Genomic DNA, 24584 nt, shown 5'->3' on the forward strand with positions numbered 1-24584 from the left:
CTCGGTCGTAACACTTAATCAAATATGATTAAAAACAGATATTTTTATAAAATGGTCATTATATCCTGACCTTGTTGCTCATTTACAAAACCGCAACAAAAACAGCTCCTGCCTACCTGAACTCCCTCATCCAGAGGCCTGGACTACGAAGCGAGTTCAACATACCCAGGGTATCTCCTCGTTATCTGGTTTAACAAACCCTAACAACCGAGATCACGCTAAGCGGTCCTACGAAGCTGGTTATCAACTCAGTAAATCAACCCAGGGTTTCTCAGTCTGGCTGTGAGCGCGTTCACATGAAGCATGCAGTGTTTGCAGCATCTGACCAATCGCAGACATGGACAAGTCTACTGTCATCAGACAGACAGACAGAGCGGCACATTTTACAAAGGAAGAGTAAACTATATTGGACAAATAGAAGAAGTTAAACACTTAATCCAGACTAAAAGTAACACAGTTGAAGCTGCCAAATGCAGGAAGGACAGCTGGCAAAAGAAAAAACTCCCGATGTTTGAATGCGTAAATTAAGAGACTTATTAATTTAACTGAACACTCAAAAGTCAGATATGGTTGTTTAGATATAATGGCATTACTAGGTACTCCCATCACAACAGGGCCCTAAGTCGCTAGCGAGACTCTTCTCCTCTGTAGTCCCCCGGTGGTGGAATGAGTTACCGAACTCCACTCGATCCAAAGAGTCCCTTTCCACCTTTTTATATTGTATATTTATATATATTGTATACTGTATATACTGTATATTAACTGTATACTGTAAATTTATATGTTTTCAATGGTGCGTTGTGTTATGTGTATTATAGCGTTGCTGTAAATTTCCACTAAAGTGGAAGTCAAAGTCGTAGATCACGAGTGAGTCAACAATCAGGAAACATGAACTCCTTCTGACCTTTCCCCTCAGCTCCTTATATAGCCTCTGCAGTACTTCTTTCTCTCTCACTTGTTTCGTGGAACCCTGTCACCAGTTACCTGTCAGCCGATGATGAGTGCTTCTCCTAAATTTAATATAATAATAATAATAATAATTTCAATACTGCTTAAAATTAGAATTAGAGATTTACTGTCTCATATCAGATTCTGTATTTCCGAACTTCCTAACTGCAAAAAACGTTTTCCCATAAGCAGACTAATCTGAAGATGCTCATCTTTAACATGATCAAAGTCGTGTTTCTCTGTGATCGTGTTCTTTAAAACAAACACAGCCTTTTAGCTGTCTAAGTAGCTCAACATTTGATGATCATTGTGGTATATCAGTGTTGTTCTTTGAATCTTTATTGTGGGAATGCTGATTCAGCATTCCCAGTGTTGTTCCTCTAAGGTTTATTCAACTTCTTCAATAATCATCTATTTCTTCCGTACATTTTTTTGCCTTTAACTAGTCCTGCATACTTTCAGCTATAGAAACCGTTCAACTATCAAAATATTCAGCTCTTTAAGGACATTAGTGCTATATCTTGACTTGTTTCAACTATTTATACTTTTTAAAATATTAAGCTTTTCCAAATTCTTTTTACAATGTAACTCAATGGAGAAAATCTTCAAATCCTCTTAAACCTACTCCACTTTGAAATGCTACTGCTTCCGCATACTTTCAGCTACAGACTTCATTTAAACTTTAAACGGGTTACAAGTCTTTGAACTATTAAGCTATGATTCAGCTTTTTGATAACTTTTACAGTTCTTCATTTATCGCAGTTTACGTTTTATTAAATTTTCAGACCATTTCAGATTTTATAATGGGTGTGTATTGCGTGGGTCGTTAAGGGCTAGAGTGACATCATCGTTAGAGTGCGGGAAAGCTTTGAAATCTTTTGAAAATTTTGAGAACAAATTGCTCCGTAGCCCACAATGTTCACTCTTAATAGATTATTTTTTCATCAAATTGTAGGAAATCTTGTGCCGGTCGCAGTCATGTAGCTATGGAATCAGTCGGACTTACACATTTGTCTCTAGGGTCCCAAAAGTGAGAGTAAGTCAACAAGCCGCTCCATAGAGAGCAATGTTAAATCAGACGGGAAATGTCTGACAGAAAGTTGACAATGGCACTTTTCTAACCTGCTCCCATGATCCCATTTTTGACTCCACACACAAAAAAAACAACATAAATGCGTTCGGCAGAGACGCTTCTCTCTGATGATGATTGTCCGATTGGACTCACGGTTTGTGTCTGAGAGACACTTTTATGGCATGTTTGTCTCTGGTTAACTCCTATTATGAACTGTCTCATTGAGGGTGCTTAGCAGTGTGGCCATCAGCTGATTCACATTAGCCAATTAGAGCAGGCTGACTAACACACACACACACACGCACACGCACGCACACACACACACACACACACACACAGAAGGTAACTGTATCTTAACAGGGAACTCAGGACAAGTTTTTTTTTCAAAATAAAATCTCTATAGAGTAACAATATCTACTATATTCTGTCTAACGACTTACAGTTTTAAAAGTTCTAGCTGCTACTACTACTACTACAACTATTACTAATACTACTAATACTACTACTACTACTACTGTTGCTGCTGCTACTAATACTACTACTACAACTATTACTAATACTACTATTACTACTACTACTACTGTTGCTGCTACTACTACTACTACTACAACTATTACTAATACTACTACTGTTGCTGCTGCTACTAGTACTACTACTGCTACTACTACTACTGTTGCTGCTACTACTACTACAGCTATTACTAATACTACTACTGTTGCTGCTGCTGCTGCTACTAGTACTACTACTGCTACTACTACTACTGTTGCTGCTACTACTACTACTACTACAACTATTACTACTACTGCTACTACTACTACTGTTGCTGCTACTACTACTACTACTACAACTATTACTACTACTACTGCTGTTGCTGCTACTACTACTACTACTACTACTACAACTATTACTACTACTGCTACTACTACTACTGTTGCTGCTACTACTACTACTACTACAACTATTACTACTACTACTGCTGTTGCTGCTACTACTACTACTACTACTACTACAACTATTACTAATACTACTACTGTTGCTGCTGCTGCTGCTACTAGTACTACTACTGCTACTACTACTACTACTGTTGCTGCTACTACTACTACTACTACTACTACGATTACTACTACTATTGCTACTACTGCTTTTGCTACTAATACTACTACTACTACTACTACTACTACTACTACTACGATTACTACTACTATTACTACTACTACTACTACTACTACTATTACTACTACTGTTACTGCTACTACTACTACTGCTCCTGCAGCTGTTCCTACTGCCTCAACAACTACTACTACTACTACTCTTACTACTAATACTACTACTACTACTACTACTACTACTACTACTACAACTCCTACTGCTACTTTCCACCCAAATACCACTTTCTGTGTAACAACTTATAGATTTTAAAGGTTCATTCAGTGAAAATACTATTTCTGTCCAAGCACTTATAGTTTTAAAGGTTTATTTCACCCAAATACTACTCTCTCTCTCTCTGTCTTTTTTTGTGTTTAGCAATGCAGTTCATCTGTCTGATATACATACAAAGCATTTTGTCTCTCCGCCTATTTAGGAAAATTCAAATTTACAACTTTTGACAGTATTACAGTTTAGCGTTCAGCTTTTCTAGCAATGTATTTCAGCTCTTAGCTTCTTTAGGTTATGCAGTTCAGCTTCCAACTCTGCCAGTTGTACATTTCAACTTCTAGGTTTTTCAGCAGTGCCGTGCAATGCATTTGAGCTTTAACATTTTTAAGCAAGTAATTTCACATTTCTGCATTTTCAGCAATGATGTGCCAGAATTTTCTTCAGCTGAACAAAACTGAGGTCGTACTTTTTGAAGCCAAAGACCCACCAGGTAAATGCGGTGTGACTGTAAAGGGTTGTTTGTGTGCAGGGTGTGATGGTGGGAATGGGACAGAAGGACAGCTACGTGGGAGACGAAGCCCAGAGCAAGAGAGGCATCCTGACCCTGAAGTACCCCATCGAGCACGGCATCGTCACCAACTGGGACGACATGGAGAAGGTAAAGACATTTACGTCACGTTTACACACCTGGAGCTTACGTCAACATCTGTCGTCTGCACGGCGAAGCGTTGGAGGTCCAGACTGTCGTATTACCGTAGTTTGGACACCCGTCTGTGCTGCTGTTCAATCCAGAAAAAGAAAATGAAGTAAAATTGGACATTTTCGTTCACTTGCAGATTTAATACAACAAATAAAATCAGTAAAATGTCCACAGAATGACTGAATGCACCGCCATCTTTGTAGTTCTTTTTTTTCTTTTTCTTTTAATTGGCTGTCAAACTAACCAGCTGTCCTGTCCTGCAGATCTGGCATCACACCTTCTACAACGAGCTCCGTGTTGCACCTGAGGAGCATCCAGTCCTGCTGACCGAAGCTCCACTCAACCCCAAGGCCAACAGGGAGAAGATGACACAGGTGTGTTCACGCTTTCTTTAAAACCAGTTGGAACGAGCTACAGGTATTTTTTTGTTTGGTCTTCAGCAGTGAACACCTGTTGTGTTTTCTCTTTGGTCCAGATCATGTTCGAGACCTTCAACTCTCCTGCCATGTATGTGGCCATCCAGGCCGTCCTGTCCCTGTACGCCTCCGGTCGTACCACAGGTGAGAACTCAAACACAAACATGTCTCTCTGGAACATCTTAAAACGTCAAATGTCACAATTGGCTTTTGATGCAGACTTCCTGCTCAAAAAATGGACTCTTAAGATGTTGGGTTTTCTTTATCAAACAGTAGTTGGTTCAATTGGAGTAACATCTAGCGGCCATTAGCCTCTTTTACCCGACAGACCCAGTACTGGGTTCGGCTGAGCTGTGTGTTAAAACACTGCCTTTAAAAACGTTATAAAATGCGATGGCTATGCCTTCGGGAGCAATTTGGGGTTAAGTGTCTTGCTCAAGGACACATCGACATGTGACCCGCAGCAGCCGGGGACCGAACCACAAACCTTCCAATTGGTGGACAACCTGCTCTACCCTCTGAGTCACAGCCGAACCACACCTTTCAGCACCATAGCAAGGAGGTTGGAGGAACTGCAGCCAGTGTTGAACCATGAACGGCTGCTGATCAAACTGACCAGAAGTGTTTTCTGTCTTGCAGGTATTGTGATGGATTCCGGTGACGGTGTCAGCCACACTGTGCCCATCTACGAGGGTTATGCTCTGCCTCACGCTATCCTCCGTCTGGATCTGGCTGGCAGAGATCTGACCGACTATCTGATGAAGATCCTCACTGAGAGAGGCTACAGTTTCACCACCACTGGTACGAGTTTTACTCCCTTAAACAAACACTAAAGACACAATTTATGAATTCTTCTGAATATTTGCGTCTTGTTTTTGTCCTTTTTGTAACTCATATTTCCACTCTTGAACTCCAGCCGAGCGTGAGATCGTGCGCGACATTAAGGAGAAGTTATGCTACGTGGCTCTGGACTTCGAGCAGGAGATGCAGACGGCAGCTTCCTCTTCCTCTCTGGAGAAGAGCTACGAGCTTCCCGACGGACAGGTCATCACCATCGGCAACGAGCGGTTCCGCTGCCCAGAGACTCTGTTCCAGCCTTCATTCATCGGTAGGTAACAAGCGTCAACATGGACTCTATCGCTAGTGAAAATAAATCAAAACAAACTGACAATGCTGTGAAAACTCTACCCTTTACCACAATTTGTGCAGAATGCAGTTTGGTCTTGCCTTATCTCGCTCTGATATCGTTCTTGAGTTCTTGGTCAATCCAGGAGGATAATCCAACTTCAATTATACTGTTCCTTGCAGTAAACCGTCAACATCAAGATTGAATAAGTCCCGTCAAACAGCAGCCAAATTCCTCTATTTCTGATTTGAATCGTAAAATGTCGTCTCAGCCTAAAGACTATTTTGACCAATCGCTCTTATAAAGATCTTGGACAGAGTTTCTGGGCACTTCTCAGTACGTGAAGGTTTTCCACTGCCATCAGGGTGTCGTCATTGACGATTCTGGTCTGGTATGAGCTAGAAATCAACATTAAAGTTGAACTGAACACTAAATGAACTCTTGTTCCGTCCGTGTGTTCAGGAATGGAGTTGGCTGGTGTCCACGAGACGACCTACAACAGCATCATGAAGTGTGACGTGGACATCCGTAAGGACCTGTACGCCAACACCATGCTGTCCGGTGGCACCACCATGTTCCCCGGCATCGCTGAACGCATGCAGAAGGAGATCTCCGCCCTGGCCCCACCCACCATGAAAATCAAGGTAGTTATTTTTTTCACTCAGATTAATGGATGACTTAAATCTTTTTTTTTTTTAGGAAAGGGTGCTTTAGACAAACCTTTTAGTCCTTCAGCCTACAGGTCTAACTTCAAGGTGTTGTCTCCTGACTTGGTCTTTAACCTCTTTTACCTGACGAACCCGGTACCCAAACTTAATAAAATGCTGTGGTTGTCTTTATTTTATTTATTTTTTTTATTGATTTAATACTGTGCACAATGGTAGAATGTGATGATGCTCAGGTAGTATTTTAGAGCCAGATTCCCTTTCAAAAGGTAGAAAACCCATTTGGCACACTTTGGGTATCCAATTGGCCAAATGGAGAGTTGGCCTGGTCCTATCCTGACTAAAACCTTTATAGAATCTATGTGCTTTGTGTTATTTATATCTGCTTTGGCACAGCTGTAGTCAAGGAGTTGCTGAATGAATTCAGTGGCAGCTCTGTGCATGGCATCATTGCTATAATGGTGTTATCTACTGTCTGATCTAGAAAACATTTTAGTTGAAGATACAAATGTAAATTTTTCCTTTGGTTCATCACAGTTTACTCAGGCATAGTTACTGACACTGGGGATGAATTCTCTGAGGTCTTACCTATCCATAGAGACCAAGATCATGCAGATAGACCTGTTAGTTGTGGAGCTATTACAGATTTATTTTGGGTATGTCTGTCTAGGCGAACCACACCTTCCAGCACCCTAGGGCTTAAGTGTTTTTACTGACCCCAGTGGACAAACTTTGTCATAAAGCTCAAATCTAAACAGGTTGTGGATGTTAGTAAAATGTCTCCTCCAAAATACAATTCGCAATTAAATCCTTTGAAGCATTTTGATGTCTATTTGAAGGCTAATTGGCAGTGACGTATAATAAAACCTGTGAAATATTTCTTCATGAAACTGGTAAATCTCAAATCCAGAAATACTGCATCACATCTTACCGTCTTACTGGATTTTTCTCTACTCTCCCCTCCAGATCATCGCTCCCCCAGAGAGGAAGCACTCCGTCTGGATCGGCGGCTCCATCCTGGCCTCCCTCTCCACTTTCCAGCAGATGTGGATCAGCAAGCAGGAGTACGACGAGTCCGGCCCCTCCATTGTCCACCGCAAGTGCTTCTAGAAAGCTCCACGTCTTCCTCCTCTGCCCCACATGCTTTTTAACTTTTCCATCCAACTAACTCGGACGGTCTCTGGTTCCTCTTGAGTGAATAGACTAAAAGATACGAAATGCCACACACAAGATGAATCAAGAGACTGTTTACATTTTAATCTCTCAGCTCAGCAGATCCTCAACAACTCCTACAAACACCATTTCTGAACATGTTCCTCTAACTCTGCTCACAACTTTCACTCCTTCTGGTGATTAACTACTGATGATCAAAGAAAACAAACAGTATTATCACTGAACATCTCTTTCTACCCGTGTCTATCTACCTCTAACAACTGAATGCAATATTCAATGTGATCAGAAAAGCCTTAAGACCTTGATGATGCATTATTGTGAAGACTGTGAATTTTTGTTGAACGGCGTTGCCGTGGCATGGCGGCCATTTGGCATGATTCGCCATGAAACAGGAAGTTGTTGTAACTTCAGCATACTTTGACAAATCTGCTCCAAATTTCTCAGCCATGATGGTGGTCCAGGCTTGAGGTCATTTACATGTCAATATAGATTCATAGCCCCGCCCCAATGAGTTAGCCACGCCCCCTCTCATAACTCATGAACCGTTTGTCGTAGAGTCTTGTGGCAGGCGTCTTTGCACTCATCAGAGTTCCGGTTTCATTGTGCCTGGCCGCGTCAATCGGCATCCCGCCAGTACCCCCGACGCGCGGGGAGGTACGAGGGCCCGTTCATTGCTGCCTGCAGTTTTAATCTTATATAGATTTCTACTCTAGAATGGGAGCAGTAAAGTATTTCTGATTCTGATATTTATTTCTTTGCTGTATTTCTGCCTTTACACCTTAAAGAAGGAGCTTCACTGACCCGTAAGTGGGACTACAGACTCAGACGGGGAGGGACCGGACTGGAATCTGGCCAAAATCGTTCTAGTTTGGTAGGTATTGGAATGCATCCACCCCGACGGATGCCTGCTCCAGCCAATCAGAACTTGAGCTGAGAGGACCTTGAGTCATCCTGCTCATCTGATCTGTACAGATATACACCTGCGATACTTCACCCACCACAGACACACCTGAGACTCACCTGCACAGGTAAGAAGCACAGCTGCTCTTTCTGACTGACGGGTTCATTTAGGTGAAATATCTCTGAACTGAACTGCTACAGGTGAGTTTTTATTAAAGCTCGCAGCAGCACTGAATCACTGCAGGTTTGTGTGACAGGTAGATGATGACAGCATTTTTTGCTTTATTGCGTTAGAGATGCGTTTAGTTTAATTTAATAATGGAAGGCAGTGTGAGGCATTTGATATGGCAATATATTATTGAATCTTTTAAAACAGCAGATTATAGTTTGAAATTAAGAACTTTACTTTTCAGTGTTTTACTCCCAAGATTGAACTTTCTGACAGAAGCTACAAAGTTTTTCAGGGTCAAAATATTGCAGTATAAGTAGTATTTCTTTAACAAGGTATCAGCACACAAAAGGGCGTCAAGGGTTAACTGTAGTCCGGATGAGATCTGCGTTTCCCACCAATTAAACAAATTCCAATGACATACAATTTAATAAGTCATAAACTGAGGAGACACTGGAGAATGTAATAAATCAGTAATATTAACAGACTGCAGGTCTCATAGAAATGATCAATAACACAAATGTAAAAGGAGATTATCTCAATTAACTTTTCAAGGATAGTTATATTGTGATTATATTGTTCTGATTAATTTAATTAATAAGCTGTTTGCCTCACTGTGTGGAAGAGATCCTTCTTTTATGTGTAAAGCAAAATCAGGCTTTGACTTAAAAATAGTTTTCATAACTTCCTGTTTGTTCTGCCCCAACTTGTTTTGAAACGTCCTGAAGATATGTGACTTAAAAAAAAATGTCACAAGTTAAGTTTATCAGGTCGGACGACTTGAAGCGCCACGCCCGACGAACTACTGTCTTTCCAGTCAGGGCTGCGGGAGGGAAAAGACTTTTATAAGATGTTAGGGATGTACTGATCTATTCAATTTAGTTCTATGTTTATATACCATGTACGTTACATACTGGAATTTTCATTCCTGTTTAAGTTTTGACCATTTTTATTTTATTTATTATTAAAATGATAAATTGTGCACCAGTAACTCGGCAAAAAAAAAAATCTTTAAAATTAACCTAATTTTTTATTATTATTATTAAAATAATACATTTTACACCAGTAACTTGGGAAAAAAAAATCTTCAACATTAACAGGAATTGTGTAAACATTTTTAATGCAGCAAAAAAAATAGTCAAACTTAAACTGGATTTAAAATTCCAGTATATAATGTACATGGTATATAAACATTGAAAGAAATTACTTGGTAGAAGATTTTTTACCAAGTTACTGGTGTAAGATTTATTATTTAAATAATAACTAAAAATTCTGTTAATTTTGAGGATTTCTTTTACCGAATTACTTGTGTACGATTTTATTAGATTAGATTTTTGATAACAACAAAATAAATTACCATAACTATGCAGACGACACTCAAATTTACATAACTCCATCACCAGGAGACTACAGTCCAATACAAGCACTGAGTGAGTGCATTGAACAAGGCTGTCAGCATTCCCACGCATTTTCAGCAGGAAATGCATTTTCTAGTTTAAATAACAATGCTTCTGTTCTGTGTTTCATCTGCAGCTGAAGCTGTGAGTGCTGCTGACGATGGCTAGACAAGGTAAAGTGAAACTGTTGTCACAGTATGATGTTTCCATGCTGCTGTTTCTTTTCCATGTGTCCTCATTTATACGTCACTTAAAATGGAATGAATAGAAATTACTTTTACAAAAAATGTAGTGAGTAACCAAATTATGAAAATAGAGGGGAAAAAAGGAATCCTATGGAACTAGAAGAGTGACAGTAAATGTTGGCATTGAAAACAGAACTTGAACTGAAAAAGGAAAGATTGGCATTGAAAAAGTTCCACTGAAAAATAAAACAGGCATTAAAAAATATTTGAAATTATTTTGATTACGTTCATTATATTTTGATTACAATGACAATCTTCTGATTTTTCCATGACACATTTTTTTTAATTATTTTATTTTACGCTGACATAGGAACATTTTGAGCAAAAATCCTTTGATCTTCTCAACAAATCTATTATGGAAACAGTTTTTATCATATTAGGACTTATTTGATCACATATTCAACAAGACTCATTGTGTGAATGCTGTAATACAGAGTTCACAGTATGTTACCCAAATCCTTATTCTTCCGCTTCTTCTTCTTTTTCTTCCGTATGTTTTTTGGACTCTAACTACTTCTGCATACTTTCAGCTACAGAAACAGTTCAACTATCAAAATATTCATCTCTTTAAGGACTTTAGTGCTTACATTCATGTATCTATTCTTGTATCTACCTCTTATACTTTTTAAAATCCACACACAGTAGAGAAAATACTACACCGTGGATATGGTCGTGAACGTTCGGTTACTGTGTAACCTTTGTTCTCTATCGTATCAAGACTATCTCTCCAGCCTACATATTCCATATGTATGGGGAATGACCCCACTGGGTCAGGTGACGTGGATACTTTTTTAAGACACACCGGCACTGCCGGCCACGCCTAGACGCAAGTCTATAAAGCGCATGCGTTGACGTTGGATTATTGCTAGAATTGATCGTAACGTGTCTCCGAGCGGCCTCATGCCGGAGAGATAGTCTCTCACTCAGAGAACAAAAGTTACACAGTAACCTAACGTTCTCTATCGTATCGAAACTATCTCTCCAGCCTACATATTCTATATGTATGGGGAACTCTGTAAGACACACCGATAGGAGACGGTGCAGCCCAATAATTATGTACACCCCAACAAACAAACCATTTACAAATGTACACTATTTACACTCCAACCGGTTAACAGGCCCGCCAGACGCCAAGGCCTCTGCCGGTAGGAAGGCCAGGTCAGCCCACAAAACACTAAGCTGACTGAGGGGATACACTTATCGCCCCAACAGGGGGACCGGATAAAGGAGGCCCAGCCCTATGGGCGGGTAAGATCAAGTCACATCCGGGTTGCACCTAGCACCGACTCACCAAAGGAGGTCCCGGATGCAACATTTAAGCGGTAGAATCTGGTGAAGGTAGATATAGCTGACCATGTGGCTGCTGTGCAAATCTCGTCTAGAGAGGCACCCCGCCACAGTGTCCATGAGGTCGCTACACCTTGTGTCGAGTGCGCATGCACCCCTGGTAGCAACGGCCCATCCGTCTCCTTGTAAGCCTGCTGGATTGTCTCAACAATCCAAAGTGACAACCTTGACTTTGACAATGGCCTACCCAAGCACTCCGGTTTGAAACAAACAAACAACTGGTCAGTTTGTCTAAACACCTGCCTTCGTTTTACGTACATCGCCAGGGTACTAACCGGGCATAGTGTCGACTGTTGTCGGTCGGCTCCCTCCCTCTCTTGAGGGGAGTAGAAAGGGCAAAGCTCAACTGACTGGCCTATGTGCATTTCAGAGAGTATTTTAGGGAGGAAAGCTTGATTAAGGCGAAGGCTTACCCCTGCACCATCCGGCAGAAACCTGCAGCAGCTTTCATGAATAGATAGAGCCTGCAGCTCCCCCACTCTCTTTGCAGAGGTCACTGTCAGAAGGAAGGCTGTTTTAAGTGACAGCCATTTCAGCTCTGCAGATTCAATAGGCTCAAAAGGGGGGCGCTGCAATGCCCCCAGGACGCGGTCCAAATCTCAGAGGGCTACAGCTGGCCCTCTACTATGAGCTGAACCCCTTTGAGGAACTGCAAGATCAGAACACAGCAGCTCTCGGGGAGTCTGAGTTCCCCAACCCGAGCAGCCTCAATAGCAGCCACCATACCTCTGAGGGTGGTGCCGAGAGGGGCCAGTGGCGGTCTGGGTTTGGCCCATCGTCAGGAGTGAGGTGATGGCCTCGAGGGTCCTTGGCCTCGGCCACCCACCTCTTTCTTTCCTTGCCACCGAGCCCTCTGCCTACGAAATGCCTCCGGCTGGGGTCTAAGGTCTCCCAGACCCCACTGGGGCTGCTCAACAGGATTTTTTTTTTTCTATTCTCTTTCAAAAAATTAAACAACTCTCTAATGCCAAGGAAGTGATGTCACCAAGTATCCAGTCTCGTGATACATGGAACCGGAAGCGACACATGAGATTGTTTACACCGATGTGTCGGCTGCCACTGCCAGCAGCTTCTCCTTCCTCTCGAATGCAGGTGCCTCACAAGCGGGCGGGAGTCCGAAACCTCTCTTAACAATGCTTTCTGCGACTACAGCGTGTAGAGACAGACCTACATGCTCCGTACCTGCAGGGGCAGGATAGGAACACACACACACACACACGCACACGCACACCAGTCAGCGTTCGCTGCTGTAGCCGACTTAGCGGCACAGCAGACAAACTGCCTCTGGACGCGTTAGCGACTCTCGCAATACGTCCTTAAAGCCCGGGTACCCCAGTCAACCGGATAAGCCGCCACACAGCGCACCGGAGACACGGTTACCAGACAGGGACAACAGCAGTCCAGGGAGGGCTGCCAAAGACAGACTCCCGCTCCTTACACCAAGTAAGTGGACTCGATGCTGTAACTCTGATTCAGTATTCTGGTTTGGTTTAGCTTTTTCACTTTCTTCTTTCTCTGATCACACGTACTGCACCTGCTCCAAAGTGGAGATCAAAATGGCAATGATCCCACGCCAACACATGTGCTTTATAGATTTGCGTTTAGGCGTTTGTCTTAAAAAAAGTATCCACATCACCTGACCCAGTGGGGTCATTCCCTATACATATGGAATATGTAGGCTGGAGAGATAGTCTTGATACAATAGAGAACAGGACCTCTTCGTTTAAGGTTACCTGTAACTCCACAAACTATTAGTTAGCTAAATGCTATGCTCCTAAGTAATACTATCACTAGTTAGCTTGACATGCTAAACATTGCAGCTCATGTTAGAGCAGTTAAACACTCAGTTGAGTCCATTCCTAACACTTTTTCCAAACTCTTTAAATTAGTTTTATAGTGTATGCACAGCGCTTCAACATGTGGAGAAGTCCAGAGCGTGACAGACCTCCATGCCTAGTTACGGTTGCTAAGCTATAGTTGGATTATCACTGTTTGGGCAAGGGGTTTAGCATTTGGTCAGTTTGGCTTCTTCTAAAATTCATGACAATTTGATAAGTGATTTAAATATAATTTTGAGGTAAATGTTTTGCTTTTCGCTCTCCATTGGCCTGTTTTTGTTTTGCCCTATAAAACATTCATTCCAAGCTTGTCTATTTTCAAAAAGCTTTGGGAATACATCGATTGATTCGGTTTATACTTAACATTGTTCCTATCTGTGCTTTCTCAAAGTGACCCTTGAACAAACCAACCTGGAATAGCAGACCTTTAACGGCTGTATCCCCGATGGAGCGGTTTCAATCTACAACGGATATGAAAAACGCACCGACTACGTTGCCAAATATGGGGACGAGCCCGCCTTCTTCTGCCCTGACCTGGGTTCTCACTGCCATTACTCCTATGCATGCCAAGAGCATTGTCGCTCCACATTTGAGATCCTGGTGAACAAAGACGACTTTGAGTCTTTGGAATGGAAAGATGGCTCCTACGGTTCAGTGCCTCCAAATTCAGTCTACACCTCCCCCAACGACATGTATGTTGGGAAGAACCAGTATGGTCTTGGGAAGGTACATGTTAAAAATGAGGCCTTCTTCCATGCCTGGGGAGGTAAAGAGTATGAATACAAGAACTACCAGGTTCTGACCTTTAACCCAGATGTAATCAGCGAGGACATAACTGATGTCAAGTATAAAACTGATGATCTTAACATCATTCAGTATCCTCCAGAGATCTTGACCAAGTCTAAAATCACCAACAAAAGCGACCAGCCAGTGACACAGACAGCCACCCTCTCAAAGTCAATCCAAGTGGCGCAAAGGTGGGACACCAGCTTTTCTATGAAAACGGGCGTCACGACTAGCATCACTGCCGGAATCCCAAGTATTGCCGAAGCAACTGTTGGGTTTAGCGCGGAGACAACCCTCCAGTTCTCGAAGGGGACCAGTCATACCGAGTCAAACACCTACTCTGTTGCTACTGAGTGCACAGTCCCACCAAAACACTCCTGCAATGTCAATATGGTGGCGCATAAGTACGGGGCAGACATCCCTTACACTGCACGCCTCAAACGCACCTACAGGAACGGGGAGACCAAGTGGACGTCCATCACCGGGACCTACAAAGGCGTCACCATGGGAGAAGTCCGGACTGTGGTGGATCCCTGTGAACCTCTGTAGACCCTGTCCCTGAAAGAATAATGGAAGAGGCTCCATGAGTTACAGTACCTGACATATTGAATGTTGGATACCCGTAATGAGTGTTTTTCATTTTCAGTTTTCAGTTTTTCAACAAATTGTTTACCAGGCAACAAATGTATTTTTGAGGTATCACCTGTAATGTCCAAGACACACACACCCCCAAAACCTACCCTAATTCAGAGTTTAACCAATTAATTAATCAATTGACTTTAATTGACTAACCAATTGAAAATTACAGAAATACTTGGAAACATTGTTGTGAAACTGGTGAATCGGTATGATTTCTTTTCTTCCATTGAGCTTAGAGTGATTTAGTCTCAGATATGATTTTATTCCACATATATAATCCCATATGTCTTTGTGCTCATTTAATAGTGATAACAAGTAGTTGATTTTCTTTCATTCTTCAATATGTAATCCTGTGTGCTTTTATATTCACTGGTTAGTAAAAATATGTAAGAAAGGCTTTTTTCTTAGAGGTGTTACGTGTCTAATAGTTTGTTGATGTTTAGATTGTTAACCATACATGGATCTGGAGTAAAAAAGTATAAATAAGGGGAGACAACTGATTATAGGAGGCTTTTTTTGACTCTGATGATATTTTTGACTTTTTCTTTTGGGCATTATGAAGCTTTTGAGGATCTTTTGAGATTTTAGTGGTTGTTTTGGTTCCTTTTCGTATCATTCAATTCATGTAACCTGTAATCTTCATATTATCTTTAAAAACCAATAGAACTGGATTGTATTCTGTACATTCCAACCAAAGTCCTGTCTTGCTCATCTCTGAGGGTGTCTGGTTGGTGTCCTAAGGTAAGGTAAGAGAGGCCTTCCCCTGGGATAGGCTGACAATTAAAATGTAATTGTTATGAATTACAATAGCAAAGCTGAATACTTGCTAAGGTTAAAGTTGTGTTGTTTCCTTTGTCTTGACTTGCTAAATGGGGTTAGCTTGGATTATTTGATGTTCTACTGGTTGAGTTGTGTTTTCTGTTGCTTATAATATCGAGGCTTAAACATAGTTGTGTGTTTTGGTGTACATTAGGTGCTGAGACGGTCTACTTGTAGATTTTTGGAGGTCCATTCGAAACCTAGGTCAGAGGTTGCAGAACAGCTGTTTTCCAGTGCTTTATCCACACTGGAAGGGGGCACCGGTTATACCAGGCTGTATGCCATAACAGTATGAAAATAACACATTTCATATTTCATTGTTATATAGTTACAAAAGTTATAAAATAAACTGACATGTAAACTAAAACTGTGTCACAATCACTCAAATATTCAATCAACGTGCATGTTACAGTCAGGAACAGCAGCATAACAGTGGTATGAAAGATTGTTGTTAGGGAAATATTCAGAAATAACATAAAGAGATAAAAATAAATACAAAATCAAAGTGTCACTTGCGGTGTTGGATAGTAACAGGTTATTGAGTCTCTGTTGCAGTTCTACTGTCTTTAGGGTTAATAACATCTTGAAGGTTGAAGTGTGAGCATAAAAATTTCAGATGAGACACAATTATATTAAGAAGAGCACTTTTTTATGGAGCTGGTCTGGGTAGCAGAACGTTATGTAATTGGTATGTAACCAGTTCTTCTGCATAATTAGGAAATTAATGTTAGTATTTTTGGGGAAGCCATAAATAAAGTAAATAACAAATAACTGATCACATATTTACATTTAAATTGCCCAACACTGGCCATCTGCCTACTTGCTGCGTATATCAAATGAAACTTTGCAGATTTTTCTTATAGTGAGTGAAGTATTAGTGCTGGATCATCCGAATGCTAGCAAAAGTTTGGTGTGCAAGGATCCAAATGTTCATGGCGGGCTGCAGCAAGTAAACGTTTGCATGAAGCATAATGGGATTGAACAACATAAAATGAAGCTCGTCAGTAAAAACTTCCTTCATGTCTTCATCTGAATTTGAAATAGCACAAAAATATGTAATCGGACAAGTGTTCCATGCAGTGGTAGGTTGTTGTTTTGTTCCTCTTCTGTGTCTTTGAGGTGCTGCCCTTCCCTCCTTGTGAGGATGAGTGTGCGCGGCTGCAGCTGATCAGCAATCAGGGTAGAGTATAAACCAGAAATGCCAACTGGAAACATGAATGCCAACTGGCCTTTCCCCTCAGTTCCTTATCAGCCTCTGCATTATTAACTGTATACCAGCCTCGTAACCCCAGTCACTGACAGTTTGACAAAGTTGTTGTGTGCCTCATAACTTTGCTTTCTGTTACTTGTGTGGCAGGTGACACGGACCGGGAAAGGGGAGAGGCAACCATGAGGGAGGGTTGCCCATATAGGGCTACCTGCAGGAGGAACGTTGATTGTGGCATTGATTCAGGCCGGTGGAGTGAGGCAGGTGCACACCTCATTCCACGTGGCAGGCAGGGAACAAAAGAGCAGGAACAACTGGTTGGCTTAAGGTGTGTCTTTGTGTATTGTTTTATGCTGTCAGGTTTGAATGTGTGTGGCATGTCTTGTGTTCATGTATTTCAGACCTGTTCCCCTGCTGCGTTGAAGGCGGCTGGTAGTCGGTAGGAAAGTAGATCGACGTACAAGCTATTTTAAAGTTTAGTTTTGTAGTGTTTTAATATTTAGTTGACATATATTTTAATGTTTGATAATAAAGTGTTTTAAGATTACTAATATTTGTTTCTCTGCAGAGCATCAGTCGGTCATTAGCTGCTCTTGCTGTGGGACTGTTTTTGGTTTGCGTTTGTTTTGCTTTAGGGTTTATTTGCTGTCTAGTCCGCCCTGGCTAGTGAGCCGGTAGGGGGCAGAAAGATCTGGGTATTGCCCTTTGGGGGCGGACTAGTTTCTTTTCTGTATTTTTGTTGTTTGTTTAGTTTGTTTTGTTCGTCAATCTGCCTGCTTCTCTACAGTGTATAACCTCACTCAGGTGGAATCCCAGTCAGACAGCCAGGGCAGGCTTAAGGTGTGGGGTGGGTTTCAAATCGTTTGCAGTGAAATCAATCACGTGTGACTTATAAATGTGTGAATTCACTTAGCGTGGAAACCCCTTGATTTGCAGTGTATACCAGTGTGTAATTCAGCCCTGCCCTGTTAGTGTAGCTGGGGTTAACACAGTGAGTAGTTTACAGTGGGGAATATGAATTGTTTAATTGAATTTATGTAATTAAAACATATTTTGTTAAGATTTGTCATTCCTTAGCCAGCACTTGTGGTGGGTGTTACACTTGTTTCGTGGAACCCTGTCACCAGTTACCTGTCAGCCGATGGAGAGTGCTTCTCATAAATTTCAACCACTTAAAAACTTGAAAATGTGTAGTTCAGTAGCTCTAGGTTACTAGGAGAAAGTTAATTTATACAAACATTTTACGACCATTCACATAATTAGAAAGCAATCATTTCAACACTGCTTGAAATTATAATTAGAGATCAACTGCAAAAAAGGATTTCCCATGAGGAGACAATCTAAAGATGCTCGTCTTTCACATCATCAAAGTCTTGTTTTGCTGTGCTGGTGTTCTTTAAAACAAACTCTGCCTTTTAGCAGTCTGAGTAGCTCAACATTTGATGATCTGATATTTTAAATAACAATGCTTCTGTTGTGTGTTTCATCAGCAGCTGAAGCTGAGTGTTACTAACGATGGCTACACCAGGTAAAGTGAAGCTGCCGTTACAGTATGATATTTCCATGCTGCTGTTTCTTTTCCATGTGTCCTCATTTATATGTCACTTAAAATGGGATGAATAGACATTGCTTTTACAAAAAATGTAGGAATCGCCACCTTACCGTGGTGGAGGGGTTTGTGTGACCCTGGGAGCTGTGTTGTCGGGGGCATTAGCTCCTGGAGGGTCTCCCAAGGCAAAGTGATCCCAGGCGAGGGGCACCCTCTCCATTGGCCAGTTTTTGTTTTGCCCTATAAAGCATTTATTCCAAGCTTGTCTATTTTCAAAAAGCTTTGGGAATACATCGATTGATTTGGTTTATACTTAACATTGTTCCTATTTGTGCTTTCTCAAAGTGACCCTTGAACAAACCAACCTGGAATGGCAGACCTTTGACGGCTCTATCCCCGATGGAGCGGTTTCAATCTACAACGGATACGAAAAACGCACCGAGTACGTTGCCAAATATCGGAAAGAGCCCGCCTTCTTCTGCCCTGACCTGGATTCTTACTGCCACTACTCCTATGCAGGCAAAGAGCTCTGTCGCTCCACATTTGAGATCCTGGTGAACAAAGATGACTTTGAGCCTTTGGAATGGAAAGATGGCTCCTGGGGTTCAGTGCCTGCGAATTCAGTCTACACCTCCCCCAATGACATGTATGTTGGGAAGAACAAGTATGGTCTTGGGAAGGTACATGTTAAATGTAATAACTTCTTCCTTCCCTGTAAAGGTAAAGAGTATTTGTACAAGTACTACCAGGTTCTGACCTTTAACCCAGATGTAACCAGCGAGCACATAACTGATGTCAAGTATAAAACTGATAATCTTAATATCATTAAGTATCCTCCAGAGATCTTGACCAAGTCTGCCATCACCAACAACAGCAACCAGCCAGTGACACAGACTGTCACCCTCTCAAAGACAACCCAAGTGGAGCAAAAGTGGGACACCAGCTTTTCTTTGAAAACGGGCGTCACGACTAGCATCACTGCTGGAATCCCAAATATTGCCTCTGAAACTGTTGGGTTTAGCGCGGAGAAAACCCTCCAGTTCTCGAAGGGGACCAGTCATACCGAGTCAACCACCCACTCTGTTGCTATTGAGTGCAAAGTTCCACCAAAGCATGACTGCAGTGTCAGTATGGTGGCGTATAAGTACGGGGCAGACATCCCTTACACCGCACGCCTCAAACGCACCTACAGGAACGGGGAGACCAAGTGGACGTCCATCACCGGGACCTACAAAGGCGTCCAAGTGGGAGAAGTCCGGACTGTGGTGGATCCCTGTGAACCTCTGTAGACCCTGTCCCTGAAAGCATAATGGAAGAGGCTCCATGAGTTACAGTACCTGACATATTGAATGTTGGATACCCGTAATGAGTGTTTTTCATTTTCAGTTTTCAGTTTTTCAACAAATTGTTTACCAGGCAACAAATGTATTGTTGAGGTTTCACCTATAATGTCCAAGACACACACCCCCCCAAAACCTACCCTAATTCAGAGTTTAACCAATTAATTAATTAGTTTAATTGACTTACCAATTGAAAATTACAGAAATACTTGGAAACATTGTTGTGAAACTGGTGAATCGGTATGATTTCTTTTCTTCCATTGAGCTTAGAGTGATTTAGTCTCAGATATGATTTTATTCCACATATATAATCCCATATGTCTTTGTGCTCATTTAATAGTGATAACAAGTAGTTGATTTTCTTTCATTCTTCAATATGTAATCCTGTGTGCTTTAATATTCACTGGTTGGTAAACATATGTAAGAAAGTTTCCTTTGCTAAAGGTCTTATGATCTAATAGTTTGTTGATGTTTAGGTTGTTAACCATACATGGATCTGGAGTAAAAAAGTATAAATAAGGGGAGACAACAGATTATAGGAGGCTTTTTTGACTGATGATATTTTTGACTTTTTCTTTTGGGCATTTTGAAGCTTTTGGGGATCTCTTGAGATCTTACTGGGTGTTTTGGTTCCTTTTTGTATCATTCAATTCATGTAACCTGTAATCTTCATATTATCTTTAAAAACCAATAAAACTGGATTGTATTCTGTACATTCCAACCAAAGTCCTGTCTTGCTCATCTCTGAGGGTGTCTGCTTGGTGTCCTTAAGGTAAGGTAAGAGAGCCCTTCCCCTTTGATAGGCTGACAGTTAAAATGTAATTGTTATGAATTACAATAGCAAAGCTGAATACTTGCTAAGGTTAAAGTTGAGTTGTTCACTTTGTCTTGACTTGCTAAATGGGGTTAGCTTGGATTGTTTGATGTTCTACTGGTTGAGTTGTGTTTTATGTTGCTTATGTTATCAAGGCTTAAACATAGTTGTGTGTTTTAGTGTACATTAGGTGTTAGATTTGCATCGAAATTCGATTGATACATTAGACACATTCAAAACTAAAAACCTGTGTATGTTGTTTGCAACATTGAAATACCTACACTCAATTATCAATCACCTGCACCCAGAATGCACCTGTGAAAACACCTGTAATCAATTAGATCACTTAGAAACCAGAGCTTTACACTATAAATAGGATTCAGTTTGCTCTTTGGTGTGCACAACAATGGAGGATGATTTTAGAGAGAGAGAGTCATACTGTTATGAGTATTGAGAATAAACCCATTACATTTGTGCTCATAGTCTACAGTTTATGCACAGCATGCTACACATGGAAATGCCAATGACTCTAGATAATAGTGTTTTATATTGTGCACACCAGTGTGCACGTGGGAAGAGCTATTTATTAGGTGTTTGTGTGAAAAGTTGTTATATGAATGAAGTGTTTGCTTTTGCAAGAGATATAAAATATTCTGTATTTGTGTGTATGTTTTGGTTTTTGTGTTTTGAGTTTTGACAAAAAGGGCTCTTGTTTCAGAAACTGTGTTTTAGCAATTGCAAAAAAACAACTGTAAAGTATTTTAAACACAAACTTAATGTTTATGCTTATAAATAAATAAAAAGTAATTTAGATTTTTTTGTATTTTGGACCTGCAGTTTGCGTTCTATCTGTGTTGCTTGTTTTTCAAGTTTGTTAGATTTTTTTCTACCAAAAAATGCTTGATTTTATTGAGTTGATGGACACCAATCAATGCAACACACACAGGAAATGTAGGAGCTGCTGGAAATAATTCCCACTAATTGTGGACGGTGGTGAAACAGCTCCAGGTACGTCTCAGAAAACAAACAAAACGGAAAATTTAGCTTTATTATATTGAATTGGTGGTGATATTCTAAAGTCACAGTTTGATTGCCAACATATTATGTCCTGTCAGTATTGTATGTTGATGTCTTGTATACTAACTGCAAAAACACTAAACTATGACGGTCCTAATAATAATATGTTGTTTATTGATACAAATTATAAATAGATTAAGTAACTAGTAACTAAAGCTTTAAAGAGGACTTATTATGCTTTTGTCAATTGTTTTAATTAAAGATAATTTGCAATGTTTAAAAATCCTAAATCCTGACATGTTTCGTTAACTGTACGTAAAACGTGTGAGAGTGCTTAATTTTCAAAAAGAGCACAATTCAGATTGGACACGGGTTGTCCTGTACTCTTCAGTTTATAGACAACTTCACATGGCTGCTTGTCTGATTTCTGCAGAACCTCCACGACTTTAAAGACCTCGTAAGGAGGAATCAGCACTTCTATTTCGTTCTCGAATTTAGAGTGCATCGAGACGTCTGCTCCCATGCACGTGATGATCTCAAAGCACGACTTGGTGCCAAAGACATTGGCTTTGGGGTACTGACCCTTTGAGGTTGAGGTGAAAGAGCCAAAGCGAACTGGCTTGTTGACGACATCCTGGGGAAAGTAGCCGTTGACTCTACGGTAGACGGTGAGACACTTGTCCTCTCCATCGGAGAGCTGTGACAGCCTGCGAGCGTTCATAGACTGAATGGCGTCAGTCAGGAGGAAGTGAAGTGCGTGATACCCGAATGTGGTCTTGTACTGAGGTCCCTGGGTCCGAACGGCGTCATTAAGGGGACGATGCATGTCTCCTGTGATAAAGGTGTAAACATAAATGGCTAAAGTCTGCTCTCTTCCCACAGTGGGGGCCTTCTTCTTCCATTTCCTATTGTACTGGGTCTCTGCCATGGCCCAGGCCTCTTTGAATTGGAGGTTCTTGTTCTTCTCATTCTCCAGGTAGTGGGTCATCACCGCCTTCGCCATTTTATCCTGACAGCCATCGTACATGTCGTCGACAGAGTTCGGAGCCATGTCCAGTTGAAGTTCAGCGTTGTTGCTCGGTCCAGGTTTGTTGTTGCTCGGTCCAGGTTTGTTGTTGCTCGATCCAGGTTTGTTGTAGTCCTTAAAAAGAAATAATAAACATTATAAGAACAAATAATCTTGTTTCATGGTCATCTTACCTACAGATGTTGTGGTGGCAGCTTGTTATAAACCGTCCACAATTGGCACTTCTAGCAGGATGTAAAGGTTTCTGACTCACGTAGGCTTCCTCGCCAAAATTTAGCAAAAGTTTGGAGCTTTATTTAACCTCCATCACGACAAGCTAGTATGACATGGATTCATCAGGTTTTCTAGTTTCATATGATACCAGTATCTTCACTCTAGCTTTAAAACTGAGCGCTACAACCTAAAAATGGCAAGTTGCGTTAAAGAAATTAGTGGAAATTTGCGTTAACGCGTTATCACGTTAACTTTGACAGCCCTAATGATAATATGTTATATATTGATACAAAACATAAATAAAGTAACTAGTAACTAAAGCTACAACATTACTAATTGCCTTCATTCTAACGCATATCAAACATTTTCAGAGGTATAACACAATGTCATTTTGCAATGAGAATCAAATACACTGTAAATAATACAACATGGCTCTTACAGATGTTACAATAATCATCATACAGTGTAGGCGTACCATTGCAATTCCTGTAGAGACTCCATAAATGAGGAGCACCGCCGTCCAAAGCGCCATCGTTGCCATCCTCCACCAAAACCTGCAGACAGACACAGCTGTTGGATTAAATAATCTCTGTGGAGTCGAGCAGAAACACCCTACAACAGCACGATATGGTCTGTGTATACTACACTTATATAGGAAGAAATTAAGGAAGTTCAACAGTGGGTGTAAGATACAGTAAGACAGCTCATTATAATTCTATACAATGAGGAAGAAATAAACATGACCATAAAAGGGAAAGTAAAGACTTATCTTCAAGTTGACTCCAAACCAGGTGACGAATCGAGGTTGTGAAAGAACCAAAGAGTCGTCTCTCCTGTTGAGAACAGTTTGAACTGGAACAAAATGATATTAGTAAGGTTCAATTTCATGACAATGAATCTAATATCTGTTAAAGGGGACATCCCATGCTCATTTCAAAGGTTCATACTTGTATTTTGGGTTTCTATTAGAACATGTTTGCATGTTTTAGTGTTCAACAAACACTCCTAAAAACCTAATGAATCCATTGGTACCAACCATGGCAAGTATGACAAGTATACAGAAAATTCTAAGTATTCTTGGCTTATACTGAAAAGTATACAGAAAAGTATATTTTGCTAAGTACTATAAGTTCTCTATTAAACTAGTAGTGTACTGGGAGTATACTCTAAAGTATACTTTCATAAACTACAAAGTGTGCTTCAAGTATATACAATTATACTCGCAGTATAAAAACTATTAAACTAGTAGTTTACTGAGAGTATACTTTAAAGTGTACTTTCATGAACTATAAAGTGGGCTACCAGTATATGATAATACTTACATACTTTTACTTCAGTAAGGTTTTGAATGCAGGACGTTTGGAGTATTTTCACAGTGTGGTATTAGTACTTTTACTTCAGTATAACAACGATTAAACCAGTAGTTTACTGAGAGTATACTTTAAAGACTTTCATTAAATAAAAATTGGGCTGCAAGTATATAACTAGTAAACAAACAGTATACCTATAAGTTCACTTGTAGTATTGTTCATATTATAGCTGCAGTACAAAATACAACTTGGTTGTAAACTAGTTGTGTACTCAAAGTTTACTACTCTCACATTTAAAGTATACTTAAAAGTATCTGTTCATATACTAAAAAGTGGGCCAATTTAGTCCCAAGAAGTATTTAAGTAGTAAACAAGAATAAAACTAGTAAACTATCTGTATACTTATAGTATAGTTGCAGTACAAAATAAGACTTAAATGTAAACTAGTTGTGTAGTCAATGTTTACTACTCTTACATTTACTTAAAAGTG

General features: G+C 40.6%; 3 protein-coding genes and 1 pseudogene across 4 annotated transcripts in view; 3 read left to right on the plus strand and 1 right to left on the minus strand.

Annotated features, from left to right (window-relative positions):
* The first annotated feature begins 3903 nt into the window (after positions 1-3903).
* LOC119492980 (actin, non-muscle 6.2-like) overlaps positions 3904-24584 on the plus strand; it is an 840607-nt gene continuing 819926 nt past the window's right edge. Inside the window, exons 1-7 of one of the 2 annotated variants that reach the window (XM_037777916.1) lie at positions 3904-4055; positions 4361-4471; positions 4573-4657; positions 5153-5314; positions 5430-5621; positions 6102-6283; positions 7271-7537. In XM_037777916.1, coding sequence (XP_037633844.1) covers positions 3933-4055; positions 4361-4471; positions 4573-4657; positions 5153-5314; positions 5430-5621; positions 6102-6283; positions 7271-7414 — 999 coding nt within the window. In that variant the 5' untranslated portion in view covers positions 3904-3932 and the 3' untranslated portion in view covers positions 7415-7537. Of the gene's footprint in view, positions 4056-4360; positions 4472-4572; positions 4658-5152; positions 5315-5429; positions 5622-6101; positions 6284-7270; positions 7538-24584 lie in introns of those variants that run through there. The other variant, XM_037777917.1, reaches the window with a different exon arrangement.
* On the plus strand, positions 12110-14975 carry LOC119492666 (annotated as a pseudogene).
* LOC119492985 (natterin-3-like) lies at positions 16577-20439 on the plus strand. The gene is made up of 3 exons (XM_037777929.1): positions 16577-17141; positions 18315-18352; positions 18719-20439. Exons 2-3 carry the CDS (start codon positions 18340-18342, stop codon positions 19660-19662), a joined length of 957 nt encoding a protein of 318 aa, XP_037633857.1. The 5' UTR covers positions 16577-17141; positions 18315-18339; the 3' UTR covers positions 19663-20439.
* Positions 21783-23419, minus strand: LOC119492989 (erythroblast NAD(P)(+)--arginine ADP-ribosyltransferase-like). The gene is made up of 2 exons (XM_037777937.1): positions 23260-23419; positions 21783-22685 (listed from the first exon to the last, which is right to left on the minus strand). The coding sequence occupies exons 1-2, from the start codon at positions 23323-23325 to the stop codon at positions 21879-21881; spliced, it is 873 nt and encodes a 290-aa protein (XP_037633865.1). The 5' UTR covers positions 23326-23419; the 3' UTR covers positions 21783-21878.

This window comes from Sebastes umbrosus, chromosome 8, assembly GCF_015220745.1.
Source record: "Sebastes umbrosus isolate fSebUmb1 chromosome 8, fSebUmb1.pri, whole genome shotgun sequence".
Taxonomy (NCBI): Eukaryota; Metazoa; Chordata; class Actinopteri; order Perciformes; family Sebastidae; genus Sebastes; species Sebastes umbrosus.